The sequence below is a fragment of the Recurvomyces mirabilis genome, assembly GCF_035927965.1.
Source record: "Recurvomyces mirabilis strain CCFEE 5264 chromosome Unknown scaffold_22, whole genome shotgun sequence".
Taxonomy (NCBI): Eukaryota; Fungi; Ascomycota; class Dothideomycetes; order Mycosphaerellales; family Teratosphaeriaceae; genus Recurvomyces; species Recurvomyces mirabilis.
The window spans coordinates 420,940-435,624 of record NW_027041956.1 but is presented as its reverse complement, the minus strand read 5'-3'; the positions used below and the strand labels follow the sequence as shown (position 1 = coordinate 435,624).

The 14,685-nt window shown below is 53.1% G+C and overlaps 7 protein-coding genes across 7 annotated transcripts; 2 read left to right on the top strand and 5 right to left on the bottom strand.

Moving 5' to 3' along the window:
• Nucleotides 1-115: 115 nt before the first annotated feature.
• On the bottom strand, nt 116-2,297 carry LTS14_007865 (uncharacterized protein; the record flags this gene model as incomplete). The annotated part of the gene is made up of 8 exons (XM_064840554.1): nt 116-322; nt 388-430; nt 498-589; nt 660-1,056; nt 1,159-1,665; nt 1,729-1,936; nt 2,065-2,092; nt 2,154-2,297. 8 exons carry the CDS (start codon nt 2,295-2,297, stop codon nt 116-118), a joined length of 1,626 nt encoding a protein of 541 aa, XP_064692004.1.
• Nucleotides 2,298-2,576: 279 nt separating this feature from the next.
• On the bottom strand, nt 2,577-4,583 carry LTS14_007864 (uncharacterized protein; the record flags this gene model as incomplete). Its single annotated transcript, XM_064840553.1, has 4 exons — nt 2,577-2,774; nt 2,838-3,729; nt 3,796-4,509; nt 4,573-4,583. The coding sequence occupies 4 exons, from the start codon at nt 4,581-4,583 to the stop codon at nt 2,577-2,579; spliced, it is 1,815 nt and encodes a 604-aa protein (XP_064692003.1).
• Nucleotides 4,584-6,097: 1,514 nt separating this feature from the next.
• LTS14_007863 (uncharacterized protein) lies at nt 6,098-8,187 on the top strand (the record flags this gene model as incomplete). The annotated part of the gene is made up of 2 exons (XM_064840552.1): nt 6,098-6,547; nt 6,607-8,187. The coding sequence occupies 2 exons, from the start codon at nt 6,098-6,100 to the stop codon at nt 8,185-8,187; spliced, it is 2,031 nt and encodes a 676-aa protein (XP_064692002.1).
• Nucleotides 8,188-8,494: 307 nt separating this feature from the next.
• On the bottom strand, nt 8,495-8,953 carry LTS14_007862 (uncharacterized protein; the record flags this gene model as incomplete). The annotated part of the gene is made up of 2 exons (XM_064840551.1): nt 8,495-8,694; nt 8,752-8,953. The coding sequence occupies 2 exons, from the start codon at nt 8,951-8,953 to the stop codon at nt 8,495-8,497; spliced, it is 402 nt and encodes a 133-aa protein (XP_064692001.1).
• Nucleotides 8,954-9,062: 109 nt separating this feature from the next.
• LTS14_007861 (uncharacterized protein) lies at nt 9,063-9,865 on the bottom strand (the record flags this gene model as incomplete). The annotated part of the gene is made up of 2 exons (XM_064840550.1): nt 9,063-9,428; nt 9,485-9,865. The coding sequence occupies 2 exons, from the start codon at nt 9,863-9,865 to the stop codon at nt 9,063-9,065; spliced, it is 747 nt and encodes a 248-aa protein (XP_064692000.1).
• A 208-nt stretch (nt 9,866-10,073) lies between these two features.
• Nucleotides 10,074-11,925, bottom strand: LTS14_007860 (uncharacterized protein; the record flags this gene model as incomplete). Its single annotated transcript, XM_064840549.1, has 3 exons — nt 10,074-10,432; nt 11,308-11,547; nt 11,601-11,925. 3 exons carry the CDS (start codon nt 11,923-11,925, stop codon nt 10,074-10,076), a joined length of 924 nt encoding a protein of 307 aa, XP_064691999.1.
• A 255-nt stretch (nt 11,926-12,180) lies between these two features.
• On the top strand, nt 12,181-14,637 carry OPT8 (OPT superfamily; the record flags this gene model as incomplete). Its single annotated transcript, XM_064840548.1, has 2 exons — nt 12,181-13,149; nt 13,216-14,637. The coding sequence occupies 2 exons, from the start codon at nt 12,181-12,183 to the stop codon at nt 14,635-14,637; spliced, it is 2,391 nt and encodes a 796-aa protein (XP_064691998.1).
• Between the last annotated feature and the right edge of the window lie 48 nt (nt 14,638-14,685).

Below are 14,685 nucleotides of genomic sequence, written 5' to 3'. Positions count from 1 at the left end.
TCGAGCAGCAGAGAAAAGAAGGCCTGGTATAGATCATGCCGAGCTACCAGTGCCAGGAATCACAGCCCATTTGGGGGGAAAAGTGCTCCGGATAATACATCTGCGATCGACCTTCTTACACTTTCGAGGGTCGGATCTCGCTGAGTAGAGCACTGACCTCCTCCATCTTGACTGGTTTAGTGAAGTATCTGTCCACTCCTGCGGCAATCGAGGCATTCCTGGACGCTGCAGAGGTGACGCCTGTAATCGCCACGATTGTCGTCCTTGGAAGCTTCTGCCTGCGCTCAACCTCGCGAATCTTGGCCGTGGCTTCGTTACCATCCTAGAAAACGACCATCAGCTTATATGGACCATTTGCTAGGGTCTCACAGTATTGTTTATGCTTACCATGACAGGCATAGATATATCTGTGAGAATCAAAAAGATTTTCCTGCCAACTGCGTTAGTCTTCGGACCAATCAATGTCTCACATTTCGGTTGACTGTATTTCTACTCACCCAGGGTCGGCGACAAACATGGCGAGGGCCTCCGCACCGTTGTTTGCGGTGAAGTACGGAAATTTTAATTTTTGCATCAGAACCTTGAGAAGCTGCGGGAAAAGTCAGTATGGTCTGTCAGGCGATCGAATGCAGAATCGTCACTGCAAGTCCTGTACTCACTCGCATATTGATAGGATTGTCCTCCACAAGCAATACAGTACTACCAGAAGCGATAGCACCCTCAGCTCTACCGTCCTGATCCGTGTCGCTGTCGGACCTTGATGGGACCGCTGCTGCAGTCGAAGATGACTGCCTTTGTTTGCGCGCTATGACCGAGCCAGGCCTGTTTCGTATTGCCACAGTCGACGCGGCAGGCCCATGGTCGGAAGTTGCGCGTCCTCTGCCATCGCTGTTCCAGGGAAACGCATCATCTTGACCTGATGTCTCACCGTTCCGCCGGACAACCAGGGGTGTTGATAGGTCTGGAGTCGTGGTATACAGCAAGGAGCTGTGAGTGTAGGCACCCATAGAGCTGTCGTTCGTGCTGAGCACACGCATCAATTTGCGAGGACCGATACTATAGAATCATCGTCAGTCATTCGTTGCACACGAATGCATTGCTCGAAGCGCAGCGCGTCAGGTCAGACAACAACGTAATGACGGAGAAGTCTTGACTTACGGCTGCTGGATAAACGTTGGCTGTACTGCATACTCCTCGAGAGATATACCAGACAGAGTCGACTGTAGGCTGCAGCCCAGCACTATCAATTGGGCATCGCTGGCTGCCAGCTCAGACGTCATCGTGGCCAGACTTTTCGGGTCAGTCTTTGCAAGATGTACCAGGTCGGTCTCCACGATCGCACACACTCCAGTCTCTGCGTGACCCTCGAAAGTCGGCCCGGAGGAGACAGAGCACTTTAGCCATTCCGATGCCATGTTAGACACACTCTGGGATGTAGCGTTTCGGCCTAGTCTTGATCTGTGAGTCGAATCATCGTTGATGCTTAGCATGTGGAATGGCCGGGAAATCTGGGTTGCTGCTAGTTCCAAAAGTTGCGAGTCCGTACGATCAATGTCATCGGCGTTAGGCTCCACAATGTCGATGTCCAGGATTAGAGATGTCCGGGTACCCTTGCCAAGCGTACTCTGGACGTCAAGTCTCCCAGAAAGATCTCTTGATATCTGCCTTTGGGAAGAGTCAATTTGTTGCCATCAAAACCTGACACCTTGCTTGGTTCACCAAACTTACTTGACGATGCTGAGGCCAAGGCCAGTACCGATCGCATGATGATCTGCTTGTTTGAATGGCGTGAACAAATCAGTGGCCAGGAAGCTCTCAGTCATCCCGATGCCAGTATCTTGGATGACAAGCTCGACAGTAGCCGTGCCCCGAGCGTTTTTCTGAGCATTCAAGGTGACCGAAATGACTCCGGTTTTCGTGTACTTCAAGGAGTTACCTGACTGTCAATCAGTAATAAGCTTTAGAGCACCACTAATGCGTGGCTCGTCCGGCCATGCCACCATAAAGCAACGCAAGCAGGATTGTAGACACGTTGTACGGTCCTAGTCATCGTTGTACACTCACCCAGAATATTGGAGAGGATTCTAGTCCACTTTACGAGGTATCAGTCTGAGTTCGTGGTAGGTTTGAGGATTTACGCGGAGTAGGCTCACCGAACCACGTGGAATGTCAGTCACCCAACTGTCTTGCTTTTGAATATTCAGCACGATTGCCACTTCATCGTCATTTGCTGAAGGAGCCCTGAAGCGCTGGGTTCGTAATCGGCTCGGGTCCACATCGCCAGCAGAATTGGGCATGAGCGAACGCTGGAAGCGATGTGCGGACACGACAGTCTCGACCACGCTACTACCATCAGCGGGCTACATGGAGCAAGGATTACAGTACGTACTTCTCAGTCAGCGAAGCCAGATCTACCGTGACTGAGTCTGATGGCGATTTTTGAGTTCTAGACGTCGTCCTCTTCTCAAGTCGTGGCCGGCTAGAAATCTTGGAGTAATCTAGGTTCTGTCAGCGTGATTGAAAGGCTCCATCTCGTATTGACTCGCCTAAGACGTGGTTGACGCTGGACGGATAGGTTAGCGTGGGTACCCAAGGCTGAGGAATTGTGACACGCACGTATCAAGTAGAGCCCTGCCCGCCATGGTAATTGTGGATATCATGTCTTGTTGAAAGCGGGAGAGATCAGTATCCTGCAGCAGCTCAGCGCCGGCGAGCACGCCATGTAAAGGCGACCGCAATTCATGAGATATAGAAGAAATGAAGGTACTCTTGGCCTGAAAGCGGCGTCAGTATAACTTCATTGGTGTCTCAAGCATGATCCAACGAATGGCACTTACCGCATCAGAAGCTACAGCTTCCAGCCGAGCAATCTCAGCGGTCAAGCTATGACTGAAAGCGGCAATATAGGTGAGATCCTCTTCAGCATCGAAGTATCGTAATGGCATTGTGCTCCACACAAACGCGCAGGAGCTGTAGCTATCAGAGGCATCATCCCATACCGGTAGGAAAGCGATAGTCTGAGCACCGCCCATGATTTTGCCGAGTCGAGCTGCATCACGTGATGCTCGCGTCTTTCGAGGACCACTCGAATTCGATCGCTGGCTGTTGTCTTCGCTTGATACATTTGATGGATCTTCGCCGGAGCTAGAGTATATCATATCGGCGTCCGCGAAGTTGAATACTTTGCCCCGGCGGTAGCGCCTGATATAGCTCTGTAGCTCAGCCTCTTGAAGAGCCATGCGGCGAGAGGAGAAGGCCCGAGACCCATACAAAGAGGACGAATTGCGAGTGGCGAACCCTGATATGCGGCAGAGCCTCGTACTTTGGCCGTGATCAGAGAAATTGTCGTCGCTCAGACTGCTAGGCCCAGTGTCACTTTGATTCGAGGAAGTGGCGTCGGTTGAACTACGGGCGAGCTTCCTAGGCGGCTTCTTCAGGGTCGCTGACGCTGCACGTGCATCAACAAACACCACGCCTTCAGCACGCATAGCTTCGCAGATCAAATTGCTGGCTCGAGCATAAGCGTTGGAGATATTCCCAGCCATGTCAGAATTCCTCGGGCTTGTCCCATCTTTGTTGGGAACCGAGTTGTCAGATGTGGTGTACCCAGTGCTATCGCCTGGAGCAGAAGTTGCAGCATGCGACGAAGACGGCGTTTCTGTGTCTTGGCTAACAGGGCCAAAGTCGGTCCCCGAGACATGCTGTGTCATGCGGGCGTGGTTAGCATTCCTGCCCAGCGCCATTAGTAATCCGACGTGAACGTGACTAGGTGCTGATCTCTTGTGCATTGCTTACATGTTTGTCTCCGTAGTTTGTGACATGTGCGGTGGAGCATCCTCATCTGGAAAATGCTCCGAAGTGCCGCCTCCACGGCGCGCGCGGCGCAGAGCAGCGGCAGTCCGGTCGTGACTGCCCTGAACGCCGAATTCATGATCGAGTCGTGCTTGGCGATTGTCAGATTGATCGTTCTCGGCTTGGTATCGACCACCGCGGCGTAGGCGCTCATTGTCCTGGCTAAGCCACCAGTCTCGTAGTGAGCTCTTGTGGCTGTTGAACAAGCCCAAGCCTTTGATAAGCCTCTCACTGCCTTGCTGTCTTGCTGTGGCCACTGCTGTGGCGAGCTGAGAAGTGATAGTCTCGGCGCTATCTTCGAGGAATTGCATCTGCGCAGCACTGACGCCATAACGAGGTATGTCGTCGAGGATGCAGAGAGCTCCGAGAACCGAACCATTGCCGTCGCGGATTGGTACGGAGCAGTAGAAGCGAAGACTGGTTGATCGACTCACGAACGCACGGTCGGTATAGTCTCGGTTGTTCTTAGCGTCGCTCACAATCATAAAGTGTGGCGAGTAGCCTTGCTTATAGTATTCATCAGCAGTCTCTGGATGTTCGCGATACTGCCGAGCCTTCCTCCAGTGGTTCAGGGCAAGATCATTCAGGCCGTCACTTCTTGGAAAGCTACAACAGCCTATCCATGGCTGATCGAAGGGATCTTCGAAGCTGTCATATCTTCGATCAATAGTCAGAAAGATCATCATCTCATGTACAAAGTGATATTATTGCGTTGCTTACTGCATTGACATCGTTCGGGTAGCTTCGGTCAGGACATATTCAACGCCGCTCGATACTAACGTAATCAGGCATCGCCGTGCCCTCAGCCGTAAAGCACAGAGCTGGGCGACAGATGTTAGAGCAGTATCAGCACAAGGCTCGGGTTTGGGAAGAGGTTGCTCTTCATGCGGAAAAGCATGGCGGTAGAGGGCCGCTGGACGATACAAGTTGGCCCAAGCATTGAGATACTTGTACACGTCCTTTTCGCGGCTCAGCTCCGTACGAGGTCGTAATGTTTCGTGTTCATATGAGAGACCGGGGCGAAGCCTTGAAAGTCGTTCGCCAGCAGCGCCTGGGTCCATTGGGCTTGGCGATCACGTGCAGAAAGAGCTGCTGTAGAAGCATAGGGACATGGGGTGACCGAAGGGGGCTGAATGGGGATGGATGGTTGGTGTAGGACGCGATGGCGACTGCGGGTCTGTCTTCGACATCGCAAATTGAGGTGAACCACGAAATTCGGAGCACAGACACCCGCGGGCCTGGCCAAAAGTCAAAGTCCTCGCAAGTTGCTTCCAGCTCATAAATGACAATTCTGACCACGAACCATCAACACAGTCACGCTACCCGTTCGCAAACTGTGCGAGAGCCGCGAAACTAAGTCCTCTGCCTATTCGCTGAGGTCGAATCGAAGCTCAACGCGACCAAATCCAGCTCCGTTTACCCGGCTACGAGGTCACGCTTTGCGCTTTAGCACGACACGGGTGTACGCCCTCCTCCCCGCCCTTGTTTTGGCTGCGCGCTGAACCAGTGCCAAGGTGTGGTGGCTGTGTCACGCATGGCAGGGGTACACCATCATTTGGTATACGGTACTCCGTATCTACTGCGGCCATGCTGTCATGGGTTACAGTGGCACACTTTTAGTTGAAAGTGGGCTCGAGGCAAGATCCATGCGCCACACAGGGAAGAGTGTAGCGTCTACACAGCTTCTTTGTCATGTTAGGCAGCAGAACTGGTAATCATGCGTGCGAAGGGACAGACTGTATCACCTGGAAAGCTTGACGTGACTGCCTGCTTCCTTGTTCTTTCTCCACCAATGCGCCGTGGCCCGTACATGTAGGCTTGTGGTGGCATAGACGCAAGTGCGTCATCGCCAAGAGCATCGGGTGTACTCCGAAGGCAATAAACAGAAAATCGTGGCTGGTTAAGATCGCACTATTCACGGCATCTTCTTACAACCACATCTCCCGACCGAAAGTTGATCAGGACGATGCACCTGCTGGTCGTCGAGAGGACGAATTGGTGTGCATTGTGTAGGCCCGGACCAGAGGCATCAGGTTTCGTGCTTTGGCTGGCGGCACGAGTCACGCTCAACGCTCGCGGCACAAGGGCTAAGCCGTGCCGTACCGTCGGACTACCAACAGACTGTCGACCATCTTATAATACGACATACGGCATTCCAGCACTTTCCACGATGCATGGTAGGAGACTCGTGGGCGACTTTTAGTGATGTGACGGAATACTCGAAGCAGTCTCGACGTTCGTCGCCATGACACGATTCATTGATGCTTCCCAGCTCGAGCATAACTCCTGGCAAGCGAGAACAGCTGCTCATCTGCAAAACGCACGGAAGCATACCGCGCGCCTGGGCGGGAAGAAGTCTCGCACTGGATGCAACACTTGTAGGCTACGCAAGGTAAAGTGCGACGAGACTCGGCCAGCCTGTCGCCGCTGCCAGACTGGCGGGCGGCAATGCGAGGGGTACCGGTCTTTCTCTGGTCTGTCCGCCATCCATGCGAGACCGCTAACGTCCGTCGCCACGACTCCTTTCCTGGCTTTGCCTGACCGAGACAAGCGTCAGCTCGACTTCTACATATCTTGTGGCGCGTCAAGACTAGCAGGCTCACTCGATAGGGACTTCTGGACTCGTGACATCTTGCAGCTCGCGCATTTCGAATCTTGTGTCCTGGACAGCTTGCTTGCCATATCTACCCTTTACGTAAGTTGGCTCATGAAAGTTGCGGAATGTTGTAGGCTCCACGTTGACATCGCGCAAAGGAACATCCACAGTACCTCGAGCGATTCAGTAGAAGCCATCCTTCGGACCCGTCAGACCAGGATGAAGATGACGGGAAGAAAGCCACAGTCGTTCTGTCCGCTGAGAGTGAAGAAGGCCAATCACCGCCAGACCAGCATCATGCTGCCGCTCTTCACGCATATAACAGAGCAATCGCGAAATTCCGACAGCGATTGGAGGACGGCAAAGCTTCTCCTTTGCTAGCACTGGTTAGCTGCGTGCTATTCATCTGTATCGAGGTGATACGTGATGATGTATATGCTGCCCTGGGACTGTTTAGCAAGAGTACTGGGCTCCTTCAACAGTTCGAAGGTCAGGCTTTCACCAACGATGAGCGGCGACTCGTCACTGCAGTCAAGCTCATGCTAGATCGCATGGGAGTTCTAGCTGCAGCTTTTGGCCACCCGAGGCCTCAAAGCTATACCCCCGATAAAAAGCCTGGTGACCAGTTGAGACGCTTCAAGGATATGCACGACGCTCGAAATGCCCTATTTTCAATCATGGCAGATGGTCACGATTTTGTACGCAACGTCTCTTCATATCGAGCGAAGCTATTTGGTAATACGATGCTACCTCCAACTCCTTCCAAGTATGAGGAACAGGACGACAGAAGGCCCGAAGATAGCGACATCAACCTGGCATCTAGCGAACCTATCGCACCCGAGTCGAACGTGAAGAGCCTTCTGACACCTGATCAGCGACGGCCTGAGGTTAAAGAGGACAGGATTTTGTTGGTGTCATCGTTTGATGGCATGCATGGCGAAGTGCACTGTGCTTGTGATGGCGGAGAAGATATGTGTGCTGTATGTTACACTGGTAAAGACTACTCGGACCCCATACCTCGCATATCCGGGCGCCAAAGAATCTCGGATGGTTCATCACCAGAATCGGATCTGAAGACATTGCAAGCCGAACAGAATAGACTCGAAACTCGACTCCGGCAATGGCGAGTTGATCATGCAGAAATGTGTGAATTCGTTGAGAGCCAAAGAACAGATGCCGTGAGCAGCCTAATGCTGTACTTCCACACCTCTCACATCTGGTTAAGCACCCGGCTCACGCTCTTGGAGTCTTCCTTCGATGATCACACTGCTCATTTTGAAGAGGTCCTGCGCCACGCCGAAATCTACATCACCAGCAAAGAGGACGAACGCCTGACATTCACATTCGAAGTGGGTGCCATCCCACCTCTATACTTCACGGCCACAAAATGTCGCGTACCTTCAATCAGGAGACAAGCACTGCGTCTCCTTGCTAGAGCACCGCGAAAGGAAGCCATGTGGGGCGCGACCTCGACTGGACAGATAGCTGCTCGGCTGATGGCCATTGAAGAGGAAGGACTTGGTCTGACCCCGCCCGCATGGGATGGCAAGCCATTGTACCCTGGTGGAGCAATGGTGCAAGACCAGGATATGGACTCCAGGCTTCCTGCCGAAGATATGCGCATTCACCACCTACAGCTCCTGGTGGTGAAGGCGACTCGAGCACATGAGATGCGTGTGTGCCGATCTCGACTCGTCAATGGCGAGCTCGTTGAAATTATGCATGACTTTGCAATATGAACTCATTCTGTTTCTAGTACCATACGGGCGTTCTGCCGACTGTTGAAAGCTGGGACCTGCGACGCATGTTCTGATGTCATCTCCACCCAACAGCAGATACACCATTGTTGCGGAATGTAGCTACAGTAGAGACTTCACAGCACTCAGAATATCGTGATTGCGACTCAGGGTACGCCCCTTTCGATGGCAACCAAGGAGGTGCGCTCGTACACCGACCACAACAGCCACACCTATAGCAAGCCTTGCTTGACTTCAGCGAAGTCTAGTAGATTCGTCTCAGGAAGGCGCGGACCAATGACGACCCAGACTAATCCGTGTCACTTTCGCCACAAGCCACCAGACCACTACAATTACGACCGGCCCTTGCCACGATCAGATTGCTAATGTATTGAATGCCCTCTGCACGGAACAAGTCTGGCTCAGGGTGTGACGTGACGTTCTGCTCAAACACGAAGTTTTGTGGGCCGTCTCCGTCGAGAGTGTAGGCGGGCCACGTTTCTGCGTCCACTGTTTGCAAAATCAGCAGCTGCCAACTTCACAGATGCGTGTGTTGGCAACGCTTACCACCCAGATGCATATTCGGATCGCCAAAATTGATGAAGCTGATCCATTGCCGGACCATCTGCAGTGAGAGTGCCAGGTAATTCGGCCTCTCTGGCCCGCCCATAGGGTTTGGAAGTAGATTCTGAGGGTAGCCATAACCCTCGGTGTTGTAGAAGACGAAAGCAACTTCCTGGAAATGCACAGCACCGACCCACCATGGCATGCCGTTGACCAGAACGTTGAAGCGGCTACATCACATGATGTTAGTGGGGCAATCAGTGCACATCCAACAATGTTCATGCACCCACTACTTGTACACAGTGCCGTTGTTCTTAGCCCCAGAGTTGAGCTGCGAGGCGACTGGGCGCGGCCATAGCTATATCGCCGCCAACCGCAGAGCCGCGTTTGAACTGCAAGCCGATGTCAGGGCCCGGACGTCCATGGATGGTTGCTGGAATGCCGATGGAGGGAATGTCAGGATATAGAATCGCCATGTCTTGCGCTGTAGCATTGTCGAGTCCTTGGCTCTTTTCAAGGTAAGCAAGGAACTGCTGTGTCGTGTTGATATTGCCAGCTCCAAAGCCAGCGCCCTCATCCGTGTTATGGCCGATGATCCATGGGACGTGAACAAACTTGCCTGCTTCCATTTGGGTGACCGCATGACCGACGATGAAGTCGCCCTGGTGTCCACCCGATGTCTGGGTCAGCACATATCTTGGATATCACTAGACCATCCTACCCATGGCTCTCTTACATCGATTAAAGGCCCGTAACGCGCACCGCGATTTGCAGTGGAGTTGATGGCAGCGTTCATCTTCGCTGAGTCAACTGATCTGAAGCAGGCAAGCACATCCGAGCTATTATCGCATCCGACGGCCTTCGAGATGTTAGCGATGACTGGATCCCAGCTCGCCACCGTGATATCCGGCCCTAAAGAGACCGGAGCTCCAGACTCGGTGATCGCACCAGAGAAAAGCTTGTCATTACGGCCATTATATGCAAGCAGCTGAGCACCTACACTCGTACCACCAGAGCTTTCGCCCTGGATGGTGACTCGAGCAGGATCGCCTCCAAAGACGGCGATGTTCTCCTGGACCCAATGGAGTGCCAGCCTCTGGTCGCGAAAGCCGTTCATGGTATTACCGCTGTCCTGAATCGCTTGGCCGTACAAGAAACCCTAGCTGCTCAGACGGTAATTAATGCTGACTGCCACAATAGGCATGCCAGCCTCCGCACTCTGCTGAACGATGAATGATTGATTGTAGCGGCGATCTGCGCTTCTGCCTTCCACCAGGCCACCGCCGTGTATCCTGTATTATGTCAGCTGATTATCAATGGCGCCACTAAGGACTCTTTCGTCCGAACCACACGACTACTGGCAGACCGCCACCTGCACCTCGACTTCTCACAACATTGAGGGTGAGGCAGTCTTCACTAACATAATTACCCTGGCTCTCCGTGTCCAGACCATATCCAATGCACTCGGGACCATACTCCGTAGCATTCTTCGAGCCAGTCCAGGAGCTATTCAGTGGGACTGGAACATGGAAGCGTAGTGGCCCGGGGGGTGGCTGGGCATACGGCATGCCTAGGAAGTGCTCGGTGCCATACGTTGCAACGTAGGCTCCAGTGTAAGTGCCATTCTTGGTAGCCGCGGAGGGGTACGTGGACGCAGCCTGGCGTCTCGTGGCTGCTGCCGAAGCTGTAGAAATCAGTAGCAGTGCGCTTGTTGCTAAGCTTGAGAAAGACATACTGGACGATGTTCGAGGTAAGAGTGCAGAAACCCGGGATTTCTACTTCGCAGCGCATTGATTCCTCTTATAACGTCCTAATCGACGTCCGAGGCTCAGCAAAATGATGTGCAATGCACTCCCCTTCTCCTCACTATCAGTCATGTGCTATTGTGCAGCTCGCTTACACTTCGCTCCGAGCAACAGTCGGCAGAGTGACGGTACTGGAAGACGTGTTCAAACGACAATGACGTCCGGAGTAGATGGAGCTGTAGTGCAGAAAGCGTACATCGGCTGCCTGCCCACTACTGCCGAAGAGGAGTTCGTGCATAGCCAAGCCGGAAATCGTCTCCAAGCTCGCTGAGGCTATAGTTGGGAAGCTTGTCTCACCAGACCAGACATGATTCGGCAGCTTATACAGCGATTGGAGTTGCGAAGGTTGACTTGAAGCTATTGTAACGCAGCCTCGTCTATCTGACAGTCAGTGTTGATCGAGGGAAGTGTTGGAAAGTTACGTCTTGGTAGAAAGCATGTAAAATCTGTACCAACACAAAGAGAGGCTTCTTGGTGGGTGGTTGTCCGCTTATGTGTGAGAAATGCTTGAGCAGCCTGTTCGGTACTGTACCTCTCGTTTGAAGACTGTAGAGATACTGCCAAAGACCAGTCTAATGGCACGGCCAGAAGGACCCAAGGTTGACTGCGTCGTCCATCCGAGGTCTTCAATCCTCAGCACAGCAGGAGTGGCACCCTTCCAGTCTGACCCATGGCCGTAACGCAGGCCCATGCGAACTGATTTATCACTGCTTTAGCGCCCTATCGACAAGTACCCTCTCTGCTCCGCCCTCACCCGCTTTGGCTTCAACGTCGTCCTCCCTTTGCTGCACTAGAGGATCGTTCAGATCCGCAGGGTCCGCCAGCTCGTCGATGCTATATAGTAATGCGTCGTCCTCTAGTGTAGGCTGCATGTACTGATCCTGCACAAAGTCCTTTGAGTCCAGTGTCGCAAGGTCAAGCTTTGTAGAACCTGACGACTTGACTTGTGACCGGATATAATTTATGAGCTGTACAGTCCCAAAGAAGTCGAGCTCTGAGCACAATGTCAGCAACGACGCTTAAGGTCAAAGCGATCGCGATACAGACTTTTATCTTTTCGTAACACATCAAAATCGAATTCATGTTCTACCTTCATATGTTCAACGACATCCCGCACCTTGGGCTGCGTCACCTCGCACAAAAGACATGTGAAACTCTCTGTTTCGACATCATCCTCCAGATCCTCCCATCCAGGAGAGTCTGGCCGTAAGTCCTCCTCCGTCAATTTGTTCTCTGCTCCTTGAAAATTCGTCGATATGTCGTTGTCGTCATCGATGTCGTCGTTATCAGGATTGTCTTCCACGTGCGAAGGCGCAGACCAGACACCTGTGCTATTGCTTACGCGCCAGCCTGCCGGAAGTTTACCATCCATAACGAAAGAGTATGAGGTGGCGGTTTCCAGGACGGAAAGGTACGCTGGCGGTTGGCGAGGAAAAATAATAGTTCTCGCGGATGGAGTTTATCGGCGATAAAGTTTCGGCAGCAGCGCAACGGCGTGCGTAGCCGTGTGGGGTGCATCGGGAGTTGGCAGCGGTGATGTAGCGAGCCGAGTAATGGCGTGCTCCGAGTACCGTCATCTGGACTATTTCCACTTGGTCGCGCCCAAGCGGAGTTGGCTGGCCAAGGAATGGCACCGGACGGAGGTCGTGGCGAGAGTGGCTCCGCCAGCAGCAATCCAAGGATGTCCCAAGACAACAGTCGGGTCGATGGCGATGAGCACACCACTTCTGGACCTATCGATCCGCATCGCGAACCCTCTGAGTCTTTCTTGGCCGCCCGGAGTGAACAGCCGCAGTTCACACTGCGCGCCTTGGTGGTCGGTCTTCTCATAGGCATTCTGATAGCCTTCAGCAATACCTACTTTGGTCTGCAGACAGGATGGATATCCGGAATGGCAATGCCCAGCGCTTTGATCGGGTTCGCGTACTTCAAGGGCCTTCGGGCCTTGACGGCGAGGTTGGGAGAGAGTGTGAGTAGATACGGATTTGGAGAAGGATTTTCAGAAGTGGAAAATGTGCTTGTACAGACCGTGGCTGGTAGTGTTGGTACTATGCCACTCGGATGTGGGTTTGTGGGTGTGGTACCAGCGTTAGAGTTCTTGCTCAAGCCGAGTGAGACACCAGAAAGTGGGAGTAGTGATCCGCAGATCATCGCTGCATTGGCTGCTGCACAAGAGGGCGGTGGCTTGAAGTTGCCTCTGGGAAAGCTAGTGCTGTGGGCGCTTGGGTTGTGCTTCTTTGGTGTCGTGTTCGCGGTACCATTACGAAAGGAGGTCATTGTACGGGAGAAGCTAAAGTTCCCCTCCGGCACGGCCACAGCTCTGGTCATTGGTGTATTGCATGGTGGTGAAAAGACAGGAGTAGAAGGCGAGGCGGAGGAACAGTATGCACGGAAACGGAAACGTGTCAGCCATGGTGGTGAAGACGAGGAGAGTCAAGCCCTGATGGGCGATGCGAGTCCAGAGGCACGGCAAAGCCAAGACGCAGCTCAGGACGATGATGTACATGGGGCGCGAGACCACAACGATCGCATGAAGCAAGACTGGCAGAAGCAGATCCGCCTGCTCACTTACGCGTTCGGAGTCAGCGGTTCATACGTACGTACTCCTCACTCCTCAGCTCACGCATCACCAAACCCACTGACAAAATTCCGTCCGTAATAGACTCTTTTCTCATTCTTCGTTCCACAACTACACTCCATTCCCATCTTCGGCACCTATCTAGCAAATACCTGGCTATGGAATCTAAACCCATCGCCAGCCTATGTTGGTCAAGGCATTATCATGGGTCCGGCAACAACGATACATATGCTCCTCGGTGCAACAATCGGTTGGGCAATACTCTCGCCCATTGCCAAGTACAATGGCTGGGCAAGCGGCGACGTAGGTGACTGGAACACAGGAAGTAAAGGCTGGATAGTTTGGATCAGTTTGGCGATAATGCTTGCGGATGCTATTGTAAGTCTGGGATGGTTAGTGATGAGACCCACGATCTGGTATATCCGAGTCTATGGCCCGGCCATTACACGAGATGTAAACGAGAAAGGCTTGAGCAGATTCGTGATGGAAATCCTCAATCCGAGAAGCCGAGGCTACAGTCCCGTGGACCTGAATGACGACCATCTCCCTCATGTCGATGGCGTCTCCAAAAGCACCTCACACCAGATGACCACTGACGACGAAGGGAAAGAAGAGTACGACGCCCCACCAGAACACCAGATAGGCTGGAAGATCACAGTCACCGGCCTCATCTTGAGCCTGGCATTCTGCGTCTTCGCAGTTCAGTACTCCTTCGCAGGCATAATCAGCATTGGCCTCACAGTCCTAGCCTTACTCCTCGCCTTACTACTAAGCATCATGGGTGTCAGGGCCCTAGGTGAAACAGATCTCAACCCAGTCTCGGGCATAAGCAAATTGACACAACTGATCTTCGCCCTCGTAACACCAGCCGGCAGCAAAAACGCGGTGGTCATAAACCTCCTCGCCGGTGCTATCTCCGAATCTGGGGCGCTGCAGGCAGGAGACTTGCTTCAAGATCTCAAGACTGGACATTTACTTGGTGCGTCGCCGAAAGCACAATTCTACGGACAACTCATTGGGAGTGCCGTTGGTGCTGTGGTAAGCGCGTGCGTCTACAAACTCTACACCCACGTCTACACGATTCCCGGCGGCCTCTTTGAAGTCCCTACGGGCTACGTGTGGATCTTCACTGCACGGTTAGTAACAGGCCAAGGACTTCCGGAGAAGACAGCTGTCTTCGCAGGCGGTGCAGCGGCTATATTTGCTGCACTCACTGCGCTCAGGATCTATGGCAATAGCGTCCGGCAGCCTAATGGAGAGAAGGGTGCGTGGTGGGTGAGCTATGTACCAGGTGGCATTGCGGTGGCGGTGGGTATGTACAACACGCCTTCCTTCACTATCGCACGAACTGCGGGAGGTGTGTTGGCGTGGTGGTGGACGAGGTGGAAGGGGCGAGAGGAGACGCCTATGATTGTTCTGGCATCTGGGCTGATTTTGGGGGAGGGTCTGGTCAGTATTGTCAATCTTGCTTTGGCCAGTGGTGGTGTGCCACATCTACGAGAATAGGTATGCTTGGCCAATATGGTCGAACTTTGAGGACTTCTATGCTCTACG